General features: G+C 41.6%; 1 protein-coding gene across 2 annotated transcripts in view; it reads left to right on the top strand.

The window, feature by feature from the left end:
• Positions 1 to 15,166, top strand: part of LOC126285415 (tryptophan--tRNA ligase, mitochondrial) — a 52,847-nt gene that overhangs the window by 18,268 nt on the left and 19,413 nt on the right. For both annotated transcript variants that reach the window (XM_049984777.1, XM_049984776.1), the window contains 2 exons: positions 2,030 to 2,193; positions 2,303 to 2,424. In XM_049984777.1, the coding sequence (XP_049840734.1) occupies positions 2,030 to 2,193; positions 2,303 to 2,424 (286 nt within the window). The remainder of the gene's footprint in view (positions 1 to 2,029; positions 2,194 to 2,302; positions 2,425 to 15,166) is intronic.

Below are 15,166 nucleotides of genomic sequence, written 5' to 3' on the forward strand. Positions count from 1 at the left end.
AAGAAAAATGTCAGCCATGCTGAACACATGTCCAGCAGCAACAAACATGTGCGCAACTAGATCTGCTTCAGATGTGATGGGACTCTCGTACAACAGGCATCTTATATGACCCCACAAGAAAAAATCCATACAGGTTAAATTGGAAGAACATGGTGGCCAGGGAACTGGACTGCCCCGTCCTGTCCACTGCTGACCGTAGACACTGTCAGGTAATTCCTGACATTTTGACTAAGTACCTCCTGTAGGAAGATTATGTATGTGTGGCCAGTTAAACAACTCAATAGAATGTATGGTCTACTAACTTATTCTGTACAATGCCTTCCCAAACATTAATGGAAAATCTCTCTTGTTAGGCACATGTTATTGTGCCATGTGGGTTACCATGAGCCCACAGGTAAGAATTATGGAGGTTTAACATACATGACTGCGTAAAGGAATCCTCATCAGTAAATAAAATAACTGCAGGGAAGGTTTCACCGACTGCAGTCTGCTGTAGGTACCAAGGAGCAAAGTTGAGACATGGAAGTTAATCATCATGGATTATTGCTTGCACTCACTGTAAATGATATGGATGCATCCAGAATGAATTTGAATGGTAGGAGACGAGGTACTGGCAGAATTGAAGCTTTAAGGACAGGTCGTGAGTCGTGCTTGGGTAGCTCAGATGGTAGAGCACTCGCCCGTGAAAGGCAAAGGTCCTGAGTTAGTCTCGGTGTCCGGCACACAGTTTTAATCTGCCAGGAAGTTTAATATGGGTGCATTCAGTCTTCATATAAAGTCCTCAAACACTTTGATGGCTCACACCCAATGCCGTCCCACAGCTCTTGAGCTTGTCAGAGGATTATTCTTTACTATGTTTGGTAGTATTCTTCCTTCCACTGCAGGAGTTCTGCAGTATCTTCCAATGCCAGTTCCACTCCTGGAAGCATAAAATGATCCACTTGTGCGTAACTCCCAATGAAGATGCTCAAATGTTCAGTATTCCGGCTGATTCCTATCTGGGTGCATCCTTTGAGCAGCTAATTCATTTCCTCGTGTAGTTCCTTACATGAAATACATGTTGGCCAGCTCCGCATTGGTGAAACAATGCGTGCTGCTAGAGATCTGTGTGGGAAATGATGAATCCAGCTAGCAAAGTGCTTTTATGTGCCGCAGTCATAAGCACACTACCGGTTCAAGGCAGCATTATCTCCCCCTCTCCCCCTCTCCCCCTCTCCCCCTCTCCCCCTCTCCCCCTCTCCCCCTCTCCCCCTCTCCCCCTCTCCCCCTCTCCCCCTCTCCCCCTCTCCCCCTCTCCCCCTCTCCCCCTCTCCCCCTCTCCCCCTCTCCCCCTCTCCCCCTCTCCCCCTCTCCCCCTCTCCCCCTCTCCCCCTCTCCCCCTCTCCCCCTCTCCCCCTCTCCCCCTCTCCCCCTCTCCCCCTCTCCCCCTCTCCCCCTCTCCCCCTCTCCCCCTCTCCCCCTCTCCCCCTCTCCCCCTCTCCCCCTCTCCCCCTCTGCCCCTCTGCCCCTCTGCCCCTCTGCCCCTCTGCCCCTCTGCCCCTCTGCCCCTCTGCCCCTCTGCCCCTCTGCCCCTCTGCCCCTCTGCCCCTCTGCCCCTCTCACCCTCTCACACACACACACACACACACATTTCTGTATGATATCTGCTACCTGTCATTAAATTTTTGACACATAGCTTACGCCCACCCTGTATATAACAACAGGCACAGTATGTCAACATGATTCGAGTCTTTAGTGAAAAAGAGTCAACAGAGAAAATTTAGTGTTTGAAGGAGGTGTGGCTATATTGGCCTATACCAGAGACTGAATGTTATATGTGGTAATTTCCACTTACAGTGAACTTAATCCAAAGTGAAACCTTCAAGAAAGAACTAAAGCTAACTGACACTCTGATAATCACAAAAATTCAAATTTTAAAGTGTTTTCATCTTTTATGTTCTGGATTATTATCACTATCATACCATGTTTTGAACTACAGTAGCGATTGTTGTTTACAGTCAAGAAGAATGAGATATTTCTGATTTGTCAGGTTCCAAGGCACTGTGAGCTTTTGTGGGTTATCAGCTGCAATGCAACTGTTGCACGGTTGGCACATTTTCCTCAGTATAAGGAAAAGTCAGCTTCACTTCAAGAAGTTCCTGTGGGGCTGTACACTTATCCCTTGCTGCAGACTGCTGACATCCTCCTTTATAAGTAAGTGTGTTACCAATTTCTTTTTTAAGCAATGCATGAATGAGTTAAATAGTAAAATAGTAAAAGTTTATTTCTGAAACCTGGAACGTCATTATTTTCCCTTTTTAAGGGCAACTCATGTACCAGTGGGAGAAGATCAGGTGCAACATTTACAGCTGACCCAACATCTAGCACAACGGTTTAACAAACGCTATGGCTCCACGTTTCCCATACCACAAGTTATCCTTACAGGCAAGTAAATAGTTGTGTATGAGAGCTTCGCCAATATTTCAGGTTTGTATCTTCTTTGTGTACTGTTGCAACTCTCCAGGTGTAGCAAATTCTGCGAACAAAATTTGCTGAATAGTTCACATTCTTCCAGTTAAAAACTAATTCAGCAACATGCTGAGTATTGATGTAAATAATGTTTTATTTGGAAATCTGTGTCTCAGATTGTCTTCAAACCAACAGATTAAAATCATCAAAAAGTTCCAGGAGAAAAGTGGGAAAGGGGTTAATTCATATGAGATGCTGCTCAAAGTATCTGAGAATTTCATTTTAAAAATTGGAAAACTATTCTTAGGTTCTAATGACCTAGGTCACATCGGGCATGTATGCAACAATCCCAGTGTTGTTTCCATTTTTGGAGGTCCTTCTGGAAGTCCACAGAGTTAAAGGTGTTCAGGACCTGTTGGGATACCTCTTGGATATCTTCAACAAAGTCAAAACATTGCCCTTTCAATGTGATTTTCATCTTTGGGAGCAGGTAGAAGTTACACAGGGCTAGCTGTGGCTAGCAGGGAGGGTGGGGGACCATTGCTTGTTGTATTTGGTGTGGAATTCCTTCACAACAAGCAAGGTGTGTGCAGGTGCGTTGTCATGGTGCACCAACCTGTCTTTCTTTTCCACAACTCTGGCCATTTGTGCTGAATATTTTCCATCAGTCGCCTCAAAACTTCACAGTAAAACTGCCTGTTGACAGTCTGACCAGGCGGGACAAACTCCTTGAGCACTATTGCCGAATGTTGAAAAAACTGATCAGCATTGACTTCACATTGCCACGAACTTGTCAAGCTTTGAAACTTCCTGGCAGATTAAAACTGTGTGCCAGACTGAGACTCGAACTCGGGACCTTTGCCTTTTTCAGGCAAGTGCTCTACCATCTGAGCTACTCAAGCACAACTCACGCCCCATCCTCACAGCCTTACTTCTGCCAGTGCCTCATATCCTACCAGTGGGAGGAGCTTTTTTCAACCTTGAAGTGTGATGATTCCTGCTTTGTTTCAGGGTCATAACTGTAGACCCAAGATTCAGCATGTGTGACAAGTTTGGATAAAAATTTTGGACACTCTCGAACACTTTATTGCACCTTACGCATGGTTGAATTCGGAAGTTTCTTGGTCAATGCTGAGAAGCTGAGGGGCGAACTTCACTGCAATTTCTCTCATGTTCAGTTCAAATTGACTAGAATTTGTTGACACGTACCTTAAGCCTTTTGCGAATTGTACTTCTTCAGTCTTTTTGCATCACCCCATGCACTTTCATGATTATTTCTGGTGTTGTGCATGTTGATAGTCGACCAGAATGTTTCTAATCTTCCATTGATTCTTGGCCACCCTTGAAGTGCATAAACCGTTCAAATGTTCTTGCTTGGCTCAGAGCACTCTCACCAAATGCCTCTGTCAACATGCGGTGCGTTTCAGATGCAGTTTTCTTCAACTTCAAACAGAATTTGATGCAAATCCATCGGTTCTTCATGTTATCCATTTCACAATTTGCGGAAGCACTGAAACACATGCTAATGAGGTGCGCTGCATCTCACAACTACATACACCAAAGGTGATGTAACATTGTGCCACAGTAGCTAAGATGTGTACTTAGACACATCTGGCAGCGGAACATCGTACTACTACTGGTCTGACCGAGTACAGTGGAATTCTACATCTACATCTACATACATACTCCGCAATCCACCATATGGTGCGTGGCGGAGGGTACCTCATACCACAACTACCACCTTCTCTCCCTGTTACACTTCCAAACAGAACGAGGGAAAAATGACTGCCTATATGCCTCTGTACGAGCCCCAATCTCTCTTATCTTATCTTTGTGGTCTTTCTGCGAAATGTAAGTTGGCAGCAGTAAAATTGTACTGCAGCCAGCCTCAAATGCCGGTTCTCTAAATTTCCTCAGTAGTGATTCACGATAAGAGCGCCTCCTTTCCTCTAGATACTCCCACCCGAGTTCCTGAAGCATTTCCGTAACTCTCGCATGATGATCAAACATACCAGTAACAAATCTAGCAGCCCACCTCAGAATTGCTTCTATGTCCTCCCTCAATCCGACCTGATGGGGATCCCAAATGCTCGAGCAGTACTCAAGAATAGGTCGTATTAGTGTTTTATAAGCGGTCTCCTTTACAGATGAACCACATCTTCCCAGAATTCTACCAATGAAATGAAGATGACTATCTGCCTTCCCCACAACTGCCATTACATGCTTGTCCCACTTCATATCGCTCTGCAATGTTACGCCCAAATATTTGACCTGACTGTGTCAAGCACTACACTACTAATGGAGTATTCAAACATTACGGGATTCTTTTTCCTTTTCATCTGCATTAATTTACATTTATCTATATTTAGAATTAGCTGCCATTCTTTACACCAATCACAAATCCTATCCAAGTCATCTTGTATCTACCTTCAGTCACTCAATGATGACACCTTCCCGTACACCACAGCATCATCGGCAAACAGCCGCATGTTGATATCCACCCTATCCATAAGATCATTTATGTATATTAAAAACAAAGATTTCAAGACTTACCAAGCGGGAAAGCGCCGGTAGATAGGCACAATGAATAAAACACACACACACACACACACACACACACACACACACACACACACAGAGAATTTCAGCTTTCGCAACCGGTGGCTGCTTCGTCCGATCCGGTTGCGAAAGCTCAAATTCTGTGTGTGTGTGTGTGTGTGTGTGTGTGTGTGTGTGTGTGTGTGTGTGTGTGTGTTTGTGTTTTATTCATTGTGGCTATCTACCGGCGCTTTCCCACCTGGTAAGTCTTGGAATCTTTGTTTTTAATATATTTTTCCCATTTGGAAGTTTCTTTCTATTTTATTTAGATCATTTATGTAGATAGAAAACAACAGCAGACCTACCACACTTCCCTGGGGCACTCCAGATGATACCATCACCTCCGATGAACACTCACCATCGAGGACAATGTACTGGGTTCTATTACTTAAGAAGTCTTTGAGCCACTCACATACTTGGGAACCAATCCCGTATGCTCGTACCTTAGTTAGGAGTCTACAGTGGGGCACCGATCCAAATGCTTTCCTGAAGTCAAGGAATATGGCATCCGTCTGATACCCTTCATCCATGGTTCGCAAGATATCATGTGAAAAAAGGGCGAGTTGCGTTTTGCAGGAACGATGCTTTCTAAAGCCATGCTGATGCATGGACAGCAACTTCTCTGTCTCAAGGAAATTCATTATATTCAAACTGAGAATATGTTGGAGAATCCTGCAAAAACCGATGTTAAGGATATTGGTCTGTTATTTTGAGGATCCATCCTTCTACCTTTCTTATATACAGGCGTCACCTGCGCTTTTTTTCCAGTCGCTTGGGACTTTACATTGGGCAAGAGATTCGCAATAAATGCAAGCTAAGTGAGGAGCCAATGCAGTAGAGTACTCTCTGTAAAACCGAATTGGAATCCCATCAGGACCTGGCAATTTATTTATTTTCAACCCATTCAGCTGCTTCACAACCCCAGGGATGTCTATAACTTCGTCCTCCATACGGGAATCTGTAAGAGACTCAAACGGCAGTATGTTTGTACGATCCTCCAGCGTGAAAGATTTCTCAAATGCTAAATTTAAAATTTCAGCTTTCGTTTTGCTGTCTTCCGTTGCCAGGCCATACTGATCAGTGAGTGACTGGATGGCAGCCTTCGACTCGCTTACCAGAATTTCCTTGGGTTTTCAGCAAGATCTTTTGCTAAGGTATGATGGTGGTAGTGGTTGAATGCTTTGTGCATCGCTCTTTTTACAGCAGCACGAATCTCTACTAACTTTTGGCTGTCCTCATTCTCCTGATCTTTCTTGCGAGTGCAACTGTCTTTGCTTCCTGAGCATTCTCCGACTTGCGCTGTTAAACCACCGTGGGTATTTTCCGGCCGTAACCCACTTTTTCGGCACTTACTTCTCAGATATTTTGGGTAGCACCTCGTACATTATAATCAAAAAGTCGTGCGCACAACAGGAAACAAATAAAAATTGATGTGTAAACTACATACATATACCATTGTTTATAATGCAACCACAACATAGGTTAGAAATAACAAGTCTGTTCACAACACATATGAAAAATCAACTTTTTTAAAATTATGTGTCGAGCACTTTGTATAGCATGTGTATAGAGATATTAAGCGATGCTGTATTTTCCTATTTGAAACTTTCATCACATATGTACTGTATTTAGGTACACCAAAGAAAACAAATCTGTATGCAATATATGTCTATGAGGATGCAGGATGTCCAGGACACATTGTTGTGCTGTTAGTTCCATCAACCACTACCAACAGTGACATGGAGTCATAACAAAGTGGTTCCAATACCATGATCCCAGGAGTAAGACTGCTGCATCTCTCCAAAACTTCGGAAGAATGGGACTTCTCCCCTGGTCATCACCAGAGTCACCAATGATGGTTGTCCAGGGTAGTGCCAAACTGTGATTTATTACATGCAATTGATGTCATTCATCAGCAGTCTGTGCTTCCTGGTCAGAGTACCACTCCAAACTCAGCTGTTTGTGTTGTGACATTAATTGCCGCCTATTCATGGGAAAGCAATTCTGTAGTCCAGCTGTGGCTGACCAATGATGTTGGGTAACACAGCAGGCCAGAGAGTGCATAACTTGTTCTTGAATGATAGGCACAGATGTGAAGGGGTTACGATGTTACAATGTCCTTGGTGCACAATACAGCAATCCTCCATTTTTGTGGTTAGAGTAGGTCGAATGAAAGCTTGAAGAAGAATTTACCTGCCCTCCTATTATCATGTTGCCCAACATCAGGCCACGATTCAACCAGCCAGTGAAATGAACACTCACAAACACTGGCAGGTGCTGATAATGCTGTCTCGCACTAGTATGCAGCATCTCCGTGTCCTTCAGTGATCACTTGCGGCAGGGCGGGTCTCTGTTACTCGCCGTTCATCATACTGTTCAATACAAAAGTTCCACCTGCCTCAGTATGGCTGGAGATCACCAGCCTGTGTCTCTGCATACATATGTACTGTGCTGATGATGTAAAAGCAGTGTTGAAGAAAACACCATCAATACTTATGTCGCAAAGTCCACGTAAACTCTGGTTGCAAGCTATCCTGTAAATTCTTATAATACTTTTTGGGTGGAAAGTGGTTGCTTTGTTCTCTCAGTAAAATGTCAAAATTCTGAAACGAGTCTTTTAGTCCATTTCAGTAAAAAAATAAAAATATCTGCCATCAGCCCACATCCCTGTCCTCAGTTCACAGTTCATGCTACCCAGTACACACGCAAGACAGCCAGAAATGTACTTAAGTCCAACCTGAAGAACTGTATGATTTCACAGTCAATACTCTACCACTATATCTGAGTTTCACAGTCAGTCCTTTTCAGTGGATTTCTATTAAAGAAATTTTTAGCCAAATATTCCATATAAGGATACGAAACATGCCACGCGGAACGTTACAAAGGCTGAAAGTTCACACGCGTTTATCTTTCCAACAAAACAATCCTAGAACTTACAAACTTCACAAAACTGTCTGTAGATGCAAGTGCCTCTACAGCAATACAATAGGGACGCGAAATTCCAATAACTTCTTCATTTTACACATTATGCAGGCAGACACGTTCAACGTGACATGCACATTCAATAGCTACGCAGCGACTCCTGAATGCTGCTCCTTTCACAGCCTATAACTGCCTGGAAGTGTGCGGGAACTGCTAAACACTAGTTGATCAACATGATCAGCCAATCAGAACAATTGTTAAACTTCATTCTCGCACAAAAACTGTCCTACACCAATCACTATTCCCAGTTGCATTCACGTCATTTCAATATGCAGATATCAATATAATGTTTAACAAAACCAAATGAAAGGAAAACTAATACTGGAAAAAATTTAGAAAATGATCTAAATTTTAAACCGATATTCTGGCTGCCTTTCTACAAAAGCAAGTACACTTAGACATACGTCATCAGCAAAGTGGGCTCAAATACAACAACAGTACAAATAGATATTAATTAAATAATAATCTTTTCTGGATTTTATATTATGAAAATGAAAAGTAGTTAACATTTGTAATATGAAAATCGAAATAAATTAATATGACATTTTGTGAACTCCAGTAATGATTTCAAATGATACTAAAAGACAAACTGTTGTTATTCCTAACTGAGTTTTTTAGTCTAAGTGTCAGTTTGGGGTGTTTTAGGTAATTTCTTCTAACTCTGACACTATGACAGACATAAGGCTGAAATTTTTATTCCATATGAATATGTTGTGGAATGAATGAGAATGAGTGAGAGTGTGTAAGTGGAACATACGTAGAAATTCAATTTTATATAATACATTATGCAAATTATAGTGTGGTAAAGATATTTGAGAGAGAGAGACAGATGCTGAGAGAGAGAGAGAGAGAGAGAGAGAGAGAGAGAGAGAGAGAGAGAGAGAGAGAGAGAGAGAGAGAGAGATGCCGAGAGAGAGAGAGAGACAGATGCTGAGAGAGAGAGAGAGAGAGAGAGAGAGAGAGAGAGAGAGATGCCGAGAGAGAGAGAGAGAGAGGTAGAGAGAGAGAGGTAGAGAGAGAGAGGTAGAGAGAGAGAGGTAGAGAGAGAGAGAGAGAGAGAGAGGTAGAGAGAGAGAGAGAGAGAGAGAGAGAGAGAGAGAGAGAGAGAGAGAGGTGTAGAGAGAGAGAGAGATATGTGGAGAGAGGGGGGGGGGAGAGAGAGAGAGAGAGAGAGAGAGAGAGAGAGAGAGAGAGAGAGAGAGAGAATGGGGAGGGAGGGGTTACAGTTATGTGGAAAATGTGATACTTGAGAGAGACGATGGTAGTATTTGGGAGTAGGGGCAGCAAAAAGTTTTATATAACAAAGTGTGTTTGGTATTTTTTTTTCCCCACAGGCTATTGATATTTGTATAAAATTATTCTGTTCTAGTGATCATTTCTGGTAGAAGCTATTGTTAGTTTAAAGAATTTTTAAATCTGCTTCTGTGTTGTTGGATGGTCATTTTGTGATATTAAGTGATCAGCTATTACTCCTAGCTTAAAAACTTTTTTTAAATACTCTTAATTGAAGATAAACTTATGGAATTTAAACAATGATGCCATAACAAGTATTCCAATAACAAATTTCATAAGAAGCAGTCAAATAAAGAAGAAATCATACACCTAACAGTCAGAATGTGAAAGAAAGAAATAAAGAAAAACATTTAGTATCCAGTCAATAGCCCCAGTCATTTGCTGACAACCCTGTAGCTGCAAAGTTTGATCTGGTTTTGATCTTTTCTTCCTACACAATAGCTACACGAGACCAAAATGCGCTGTTTCCTCCCTCAGATTGCAGTGATGTGAAACACACTACTCACAGATTGGAAAGAGACAAGACTGCTGGAGAAGACTCCATATAGCATCTGAAGAACCAACAGATACATAAAACCACTGAAAACCTATGAGAGAAAAGAGAACCTACAGGTTGTCTGGAAGTTAGTCTTCATTTATCCTTCTTTGTAAGTCAGGAAATATCACAGAAATGAATAATTATCATGGCATCTTAATACTCCAAGTAATGTACAAGATCTTGTCGCTATTCATTTCAAAACAACTATAAAAAAAAGTCAAAAATTATTTCCCTTCCTAGATTTTAAAAAGGAATACAACACCATGGTCTGATACACTACTTGACATACTGACAGAAGTAGTGGTTGTTGGAAAACTACTAGGGATTATAAAGAGCAACTCAGACTAACACGAAGTCCAAAACAAAATACCTTGGGTGTTTCTCTAAAGCATTTGAAATAACAGCAGCAATCTGACATGGAGAGAGACTCTCACCATTCTTGTTCAACTCGTATCTGAAAAAAAAAAAAAAAAAAAAAAAAAAAAATACAATAATGGTGCAAGTAATTAAAATTCACATATTTAAATATTTAAAGACTGGGACTAAAAGGAATGGTGGGAAAACTGACCATTTAGCTTTTGCAGATGATATAGTCATAAAAAAAAGAAGATTTTGAAAAAGCAACAAGACAAATTAAAGTACTGAAAGAAGTACTAGAGCAAGCTGTCTAGCAAATAACTTCTGGAAAAAAAAAACATTAGTAATATCAGATGTCAAGGAAAATACAAGCTAGTTAAACACAAGATTCAGAGCAATAAAATATGGGAACAGCTCTAAATACCTGGACGCATGGATGTACCCAAAGTGCTACATAAATAAGTCTTGGAAGCAAGAGCAGAAACACGGGAGTAGTTTTCCAAATGACACAAAACATTTACAACAAAAACTGCTTCTCCATAAACACTACGATTCATCATTACAGCTCTGTCTTATTTTCTCCGAGATATGTTTACTAATGGTTAAGGGCCCCATGGCTGGGGGCCAGCGTTGGTGCAGTTCTCAGGCAAAGAAAAAAATAATCTAGTTAAGTGTCTTTCTCTCAAGAAAATGATTTAAAAGTCAGTATTATGTATGTTTTTAACTGGTTCATAACTCTATCTTTTTTACAGCTACTTCCAGAATATTGGAAATATTCCATACCTCCAGGCCTAGGCCAATCCTCCTCCCCTTACAAACTGTTGCATGAGCATCCTCGCTATTGGTGTTAGAAAGAAATTATAACATAAAATAAATTCTAAGATAGAAGAAATTACAGACACAATGCACAAATGCAATGTTCAGTTTTATGGCCACATGATTCAAAATGGATGAAATGCATCTTCAATATCTTTGAATCAAAACTGAAAACAAGGATACCTTGGTACATGAAACCAAATGTGGACCTAGAAGAAGTGGGAATATAATTGGAAGACATGCAAAAATGAAACACTTTCAGAACTGCTCTGGTGGCATCTGGGTGGTACTTCATTCATCCAAAAATGATTCAAACAAAAATTTAAAAAAAACGAAAACAAATGTTATAATGGTTGTAAGCTTGCTTACCACAGTTCTTGGATGGACGACTACTGAAATAAATAGAATAATTTATACATTTTTTAAGGTGCAATAACTCATCAGTGGGGACTACTTTCTTTGAAACTAGAGTCTAGTAAGACAGTGATCACATACATAAATAAATCCTTCATTATGAGGTATGCCACATATGCCCACATATGGCCTTAGTGAGCACAGGAAAATAATCATAATCTATGCTTACTTATAGTAGTTCATGGAAGCCTACTGTAGTTTTACAACTCTACTGACAAGTATTTACACTCCACCAAGATAGGTGCCAAAACTTTTTGTCATACTCTGACACTAACTAGATGTGTCACTGTTGTAAACAATGCAGCTTGTGGAATGGCAAATCGACACCAAGTCAATGGCCAAAAACGCTGTAGGGAGCTAATGGTATAACTGCAGGCAACATAAGCCCCGATCAGTTCCAACCAGCAAAGCTCAAAATGCCTAACACAACAACATGAAATCAGTTTCAAACTCCTGGTCCAGAAAGGGAAGTAACAGTTATATTCAAGAATTGGTGTAACAAGGAATTCAGTGATGAGACAAACTGCCAAACCGCCTGCCAGGCTGAGTGTTTATTACCTATGGAAGACTAATTGCCATCCCCATCACTTTCTGGGCTCACAGCTGCCAACAGTGCAAGTACATACTGAACAAACAACATTGCTGCTACTCTCTGAGTGTGTATCCATATTGCTGGAGTGACAGGATGTTACACAAGTGTCGCTCTTCACATTTCCTGCGCGACGCCTCTGCCTGTCATCTGAGCAGCACGCAGCCAAAGGTGTGTTTACTATGAATGCTGCACCAGTTATCAGGTCCCCACGGATGTTGTGTTTTCTCCAGGGTCCTCTTTGGCCACTTACTTGCAACTCCTGTGATATGAACAGGTTTTGGTTGGAATGTTTGTACATCAGATTTTACTTTAGCCTATGGTATTCTAGTAATATCATTGTTTGTGTCTGTATCTGCTCCTCCTGAGCTGATTTGCATCTTGTAATATGCCTACATTAGTATAAACACAAAAATTTCCTTAACAAGCCAGCTGCTATAAGTAAATACAGGCTGCAAAAAAAGAAGAAGAAAAAAAAGTTAAGCAGCCAGAAGAAATGGTCAGGTGTTAATGTAATTTCATACTTGTACACACCATTGGTAGTAAGTAAATGATTAAGAGTTGCAAATCTCATCAGTGAGACATAACAACCATCAAAATGCATGGACCTAGTAAGATATATATATAAGAGGTGTGGACAGTGTCAGATATTGAGTGTGTAACAATGTGAGTCAATACGCGATACATGAATATTCTGTTGACAACGGGAGAATAAACAAGGCGCCTACGTGGACGCGCAGTTTTGCTTGCGGCTTCCGTCAGAGGTCGCTGGGGCGGCCGATGGCAGCGCAGAGCAGTGGCGGCAGCCTCTGCGCGTGCGCCGAAGTATTTGGTTCTTCATCCTGTAGGTGGCGTTACTGTCCTTCCAGCTATCAGTTGATATCGTCGCTATTGGCCATCGAATTTGGCGCCTCAACGCATGCGCACTTCCTGCCTAAACTGGCATAAATAGGGGGCCCCGGTCCTTGCCTTAGCAGTGTGTTCGTCGCACCTGAAGATGTCGGCCAGTTGCGCTGACGAAAATTGTGGAGTTTTCACTATGACATCCGGCGTCTCATCCGAGAACCATATATACAACATGTCCGTCGGGAAAGCCTCAAGCAACACAATACGTGATAACTTTACTGCAGTAAGTTACTTTGCAGAACAGCCCATAGCATTGGAGCCATTGGCTGTGAAGGAGACAGCCAGTTGTTTCTTAGCAATGACTTGTTCGCACCTGTCACTATGCTTGCTGTGGGAAGCAGTATCTGTGTCACTTCGAGCGACTGAATATTCAAACCCTTAAGAATCTAAATAAACTATATAAAATATTATTTAATATTGTTCAAAGTCGATATATGGCATCTCTCTCTCCACCCCCCGCCCCCCCGTCTCTCTCTCTCTCTCTCTCTCTCTCTCTCTCTCTCTCTCTCTCTCCCCCTCTCCCTCCCCCCCCTCTCCCTCTCCCTCTCCCTCTCCCTCCCCCTCCACCCTCCACCTTCCCACCTCTCCCTACTCCCACCATGCTATTTTCTTCTTCTTCTTCTTCTTCCTTTTTTTTTTTTTTTTTTTTTTTTTTTTTTTTACACAAGCTTCATATAGTTTTTTAAATTCCTTGCAATGTTCTTTTAACGTGAGGAGTGGTGTGTTCCAATAAATTAATTCTCTCTTGTGCAATAAACCGAAAAGTACTGAATGTGTCAAATCCAAATTTATTCACCAGTTCTATTTGTGACCCCACCAAACTATGAATGTTTTGTACCACTTGTAACTGGCTTTATTTCTGAACACACTATTGGTATCTGTATTTGCTATACAAAGTCAATTGGTGGCCAGACTGACAACTGTGGTGAACCTCATTTGTAATATATTTCCATTTTGATTAATAACACCGTTGTACTGATATCTACTTGAAATGATTCTGAGTGCTTATTGGTATAGAGCCACTGGCTTCTTAAAGTCGTATTGGATCCAGTATTACACCAGGCTTTCAGTGTGTTTACTTCTAGTGCAACAGCTACCTCACTCAATGGGATTCCATTGTCGTTTTGTTACAGACACTCACTAAGTGGCTCAATAGGCTGCATTAAGAAAGTGGCAGTGTTTTCATGTGCATCTAGTAAACTGCTGTGGACAGGAACACAGACTGTGCAGAGTTGTTTATGATTCTCACTGCTTGCGTGTGGAGTCTGCACTTGATTTTGTAGTGAGCATGCTACATTCCATGGCAGCTGAGCACCTGTCAGTCGAGTCGGAAGTACAGAGGCAGCATCTCTGCCCAAACTCTTTGCCTTTACGTATGTCTGTGTGTGTGTGTGTGTGTGTGTGTGTGTGTGTGTGTGTGTGTGTGTGTGTGTGTGTGTGTGTGTGTGTGTGTCATTGAGTTGAGCGAGCAAGCGAGTGTATACGTGTCCTTTTTTCCCCCTAAGGTAAGTCTTTCTGCTCCCGGGATTGGAATGACTCCTTACCCTCTCCATTAAAACCCACATCCTTTCATCTTTCCCTCTCCTTCCCTCTTTCCTGATGAAGCAACCATGGGTTGCGAAAGCATGAATTTTGTGTGTGTGTGTTTGCATTTGTTTGTGTCTCTATCAACATACCAATGCTTTTGTTTGGTAAGTTACATCGTCTTTGTTTTCAGATATACGTAATTAGACTGTTATTTTCTTTTAATCCGTTGAAGATTTTCATTCTCATATATTGGGGAGTCAGAGCAAATCATTTTCATCAACATACAATAAGCACAAAATTAAGTATTGGGTATATGGGGGGGGGGGGGGGGGGGGGGGAGGGGGAGTTCTTGGAAAAGTATGTTGCACATTATTATGACAGGCAAGTAACTTTTACTGAATGCTGCACTACACTTCAAAGTGACACAGACATGTGAGATTGTTATTTGACATAGTCTCTGTAAATCGTGCTTGGAATGTTCTGCCAGTCCTATTCCATGATGATAGAAATCTACTCTTTGGTCATGGAAACATTCAAGAACCAATATGTGAACATCTTCATCATTGAAAAATCTGTTTCCCCCCACCAAATGTTCTTTCAGCTTGATGAAAATATTGAAATTGCATGGTTGAAGATCTGGAATTCCTGATTGACACAACCCAGTCTGACATTTTTTTGCACAATAATTGTAGTGCACC

Source organism: Schistocerca gregaria, chromosome 8 (assembly GCF_023897955.1).
Source record: "Schistocerca gregaria isolate iqSchGreg1 chromosome 8, iqSchGreg1.2, whole genome shotgun sequence".
Lineage (NCBI taxonomy): Eukaryota > Metazoa > Arthropoda > Insecta > Orthoptera > Acrididae > Schistocerca > Schistocerca gregaria.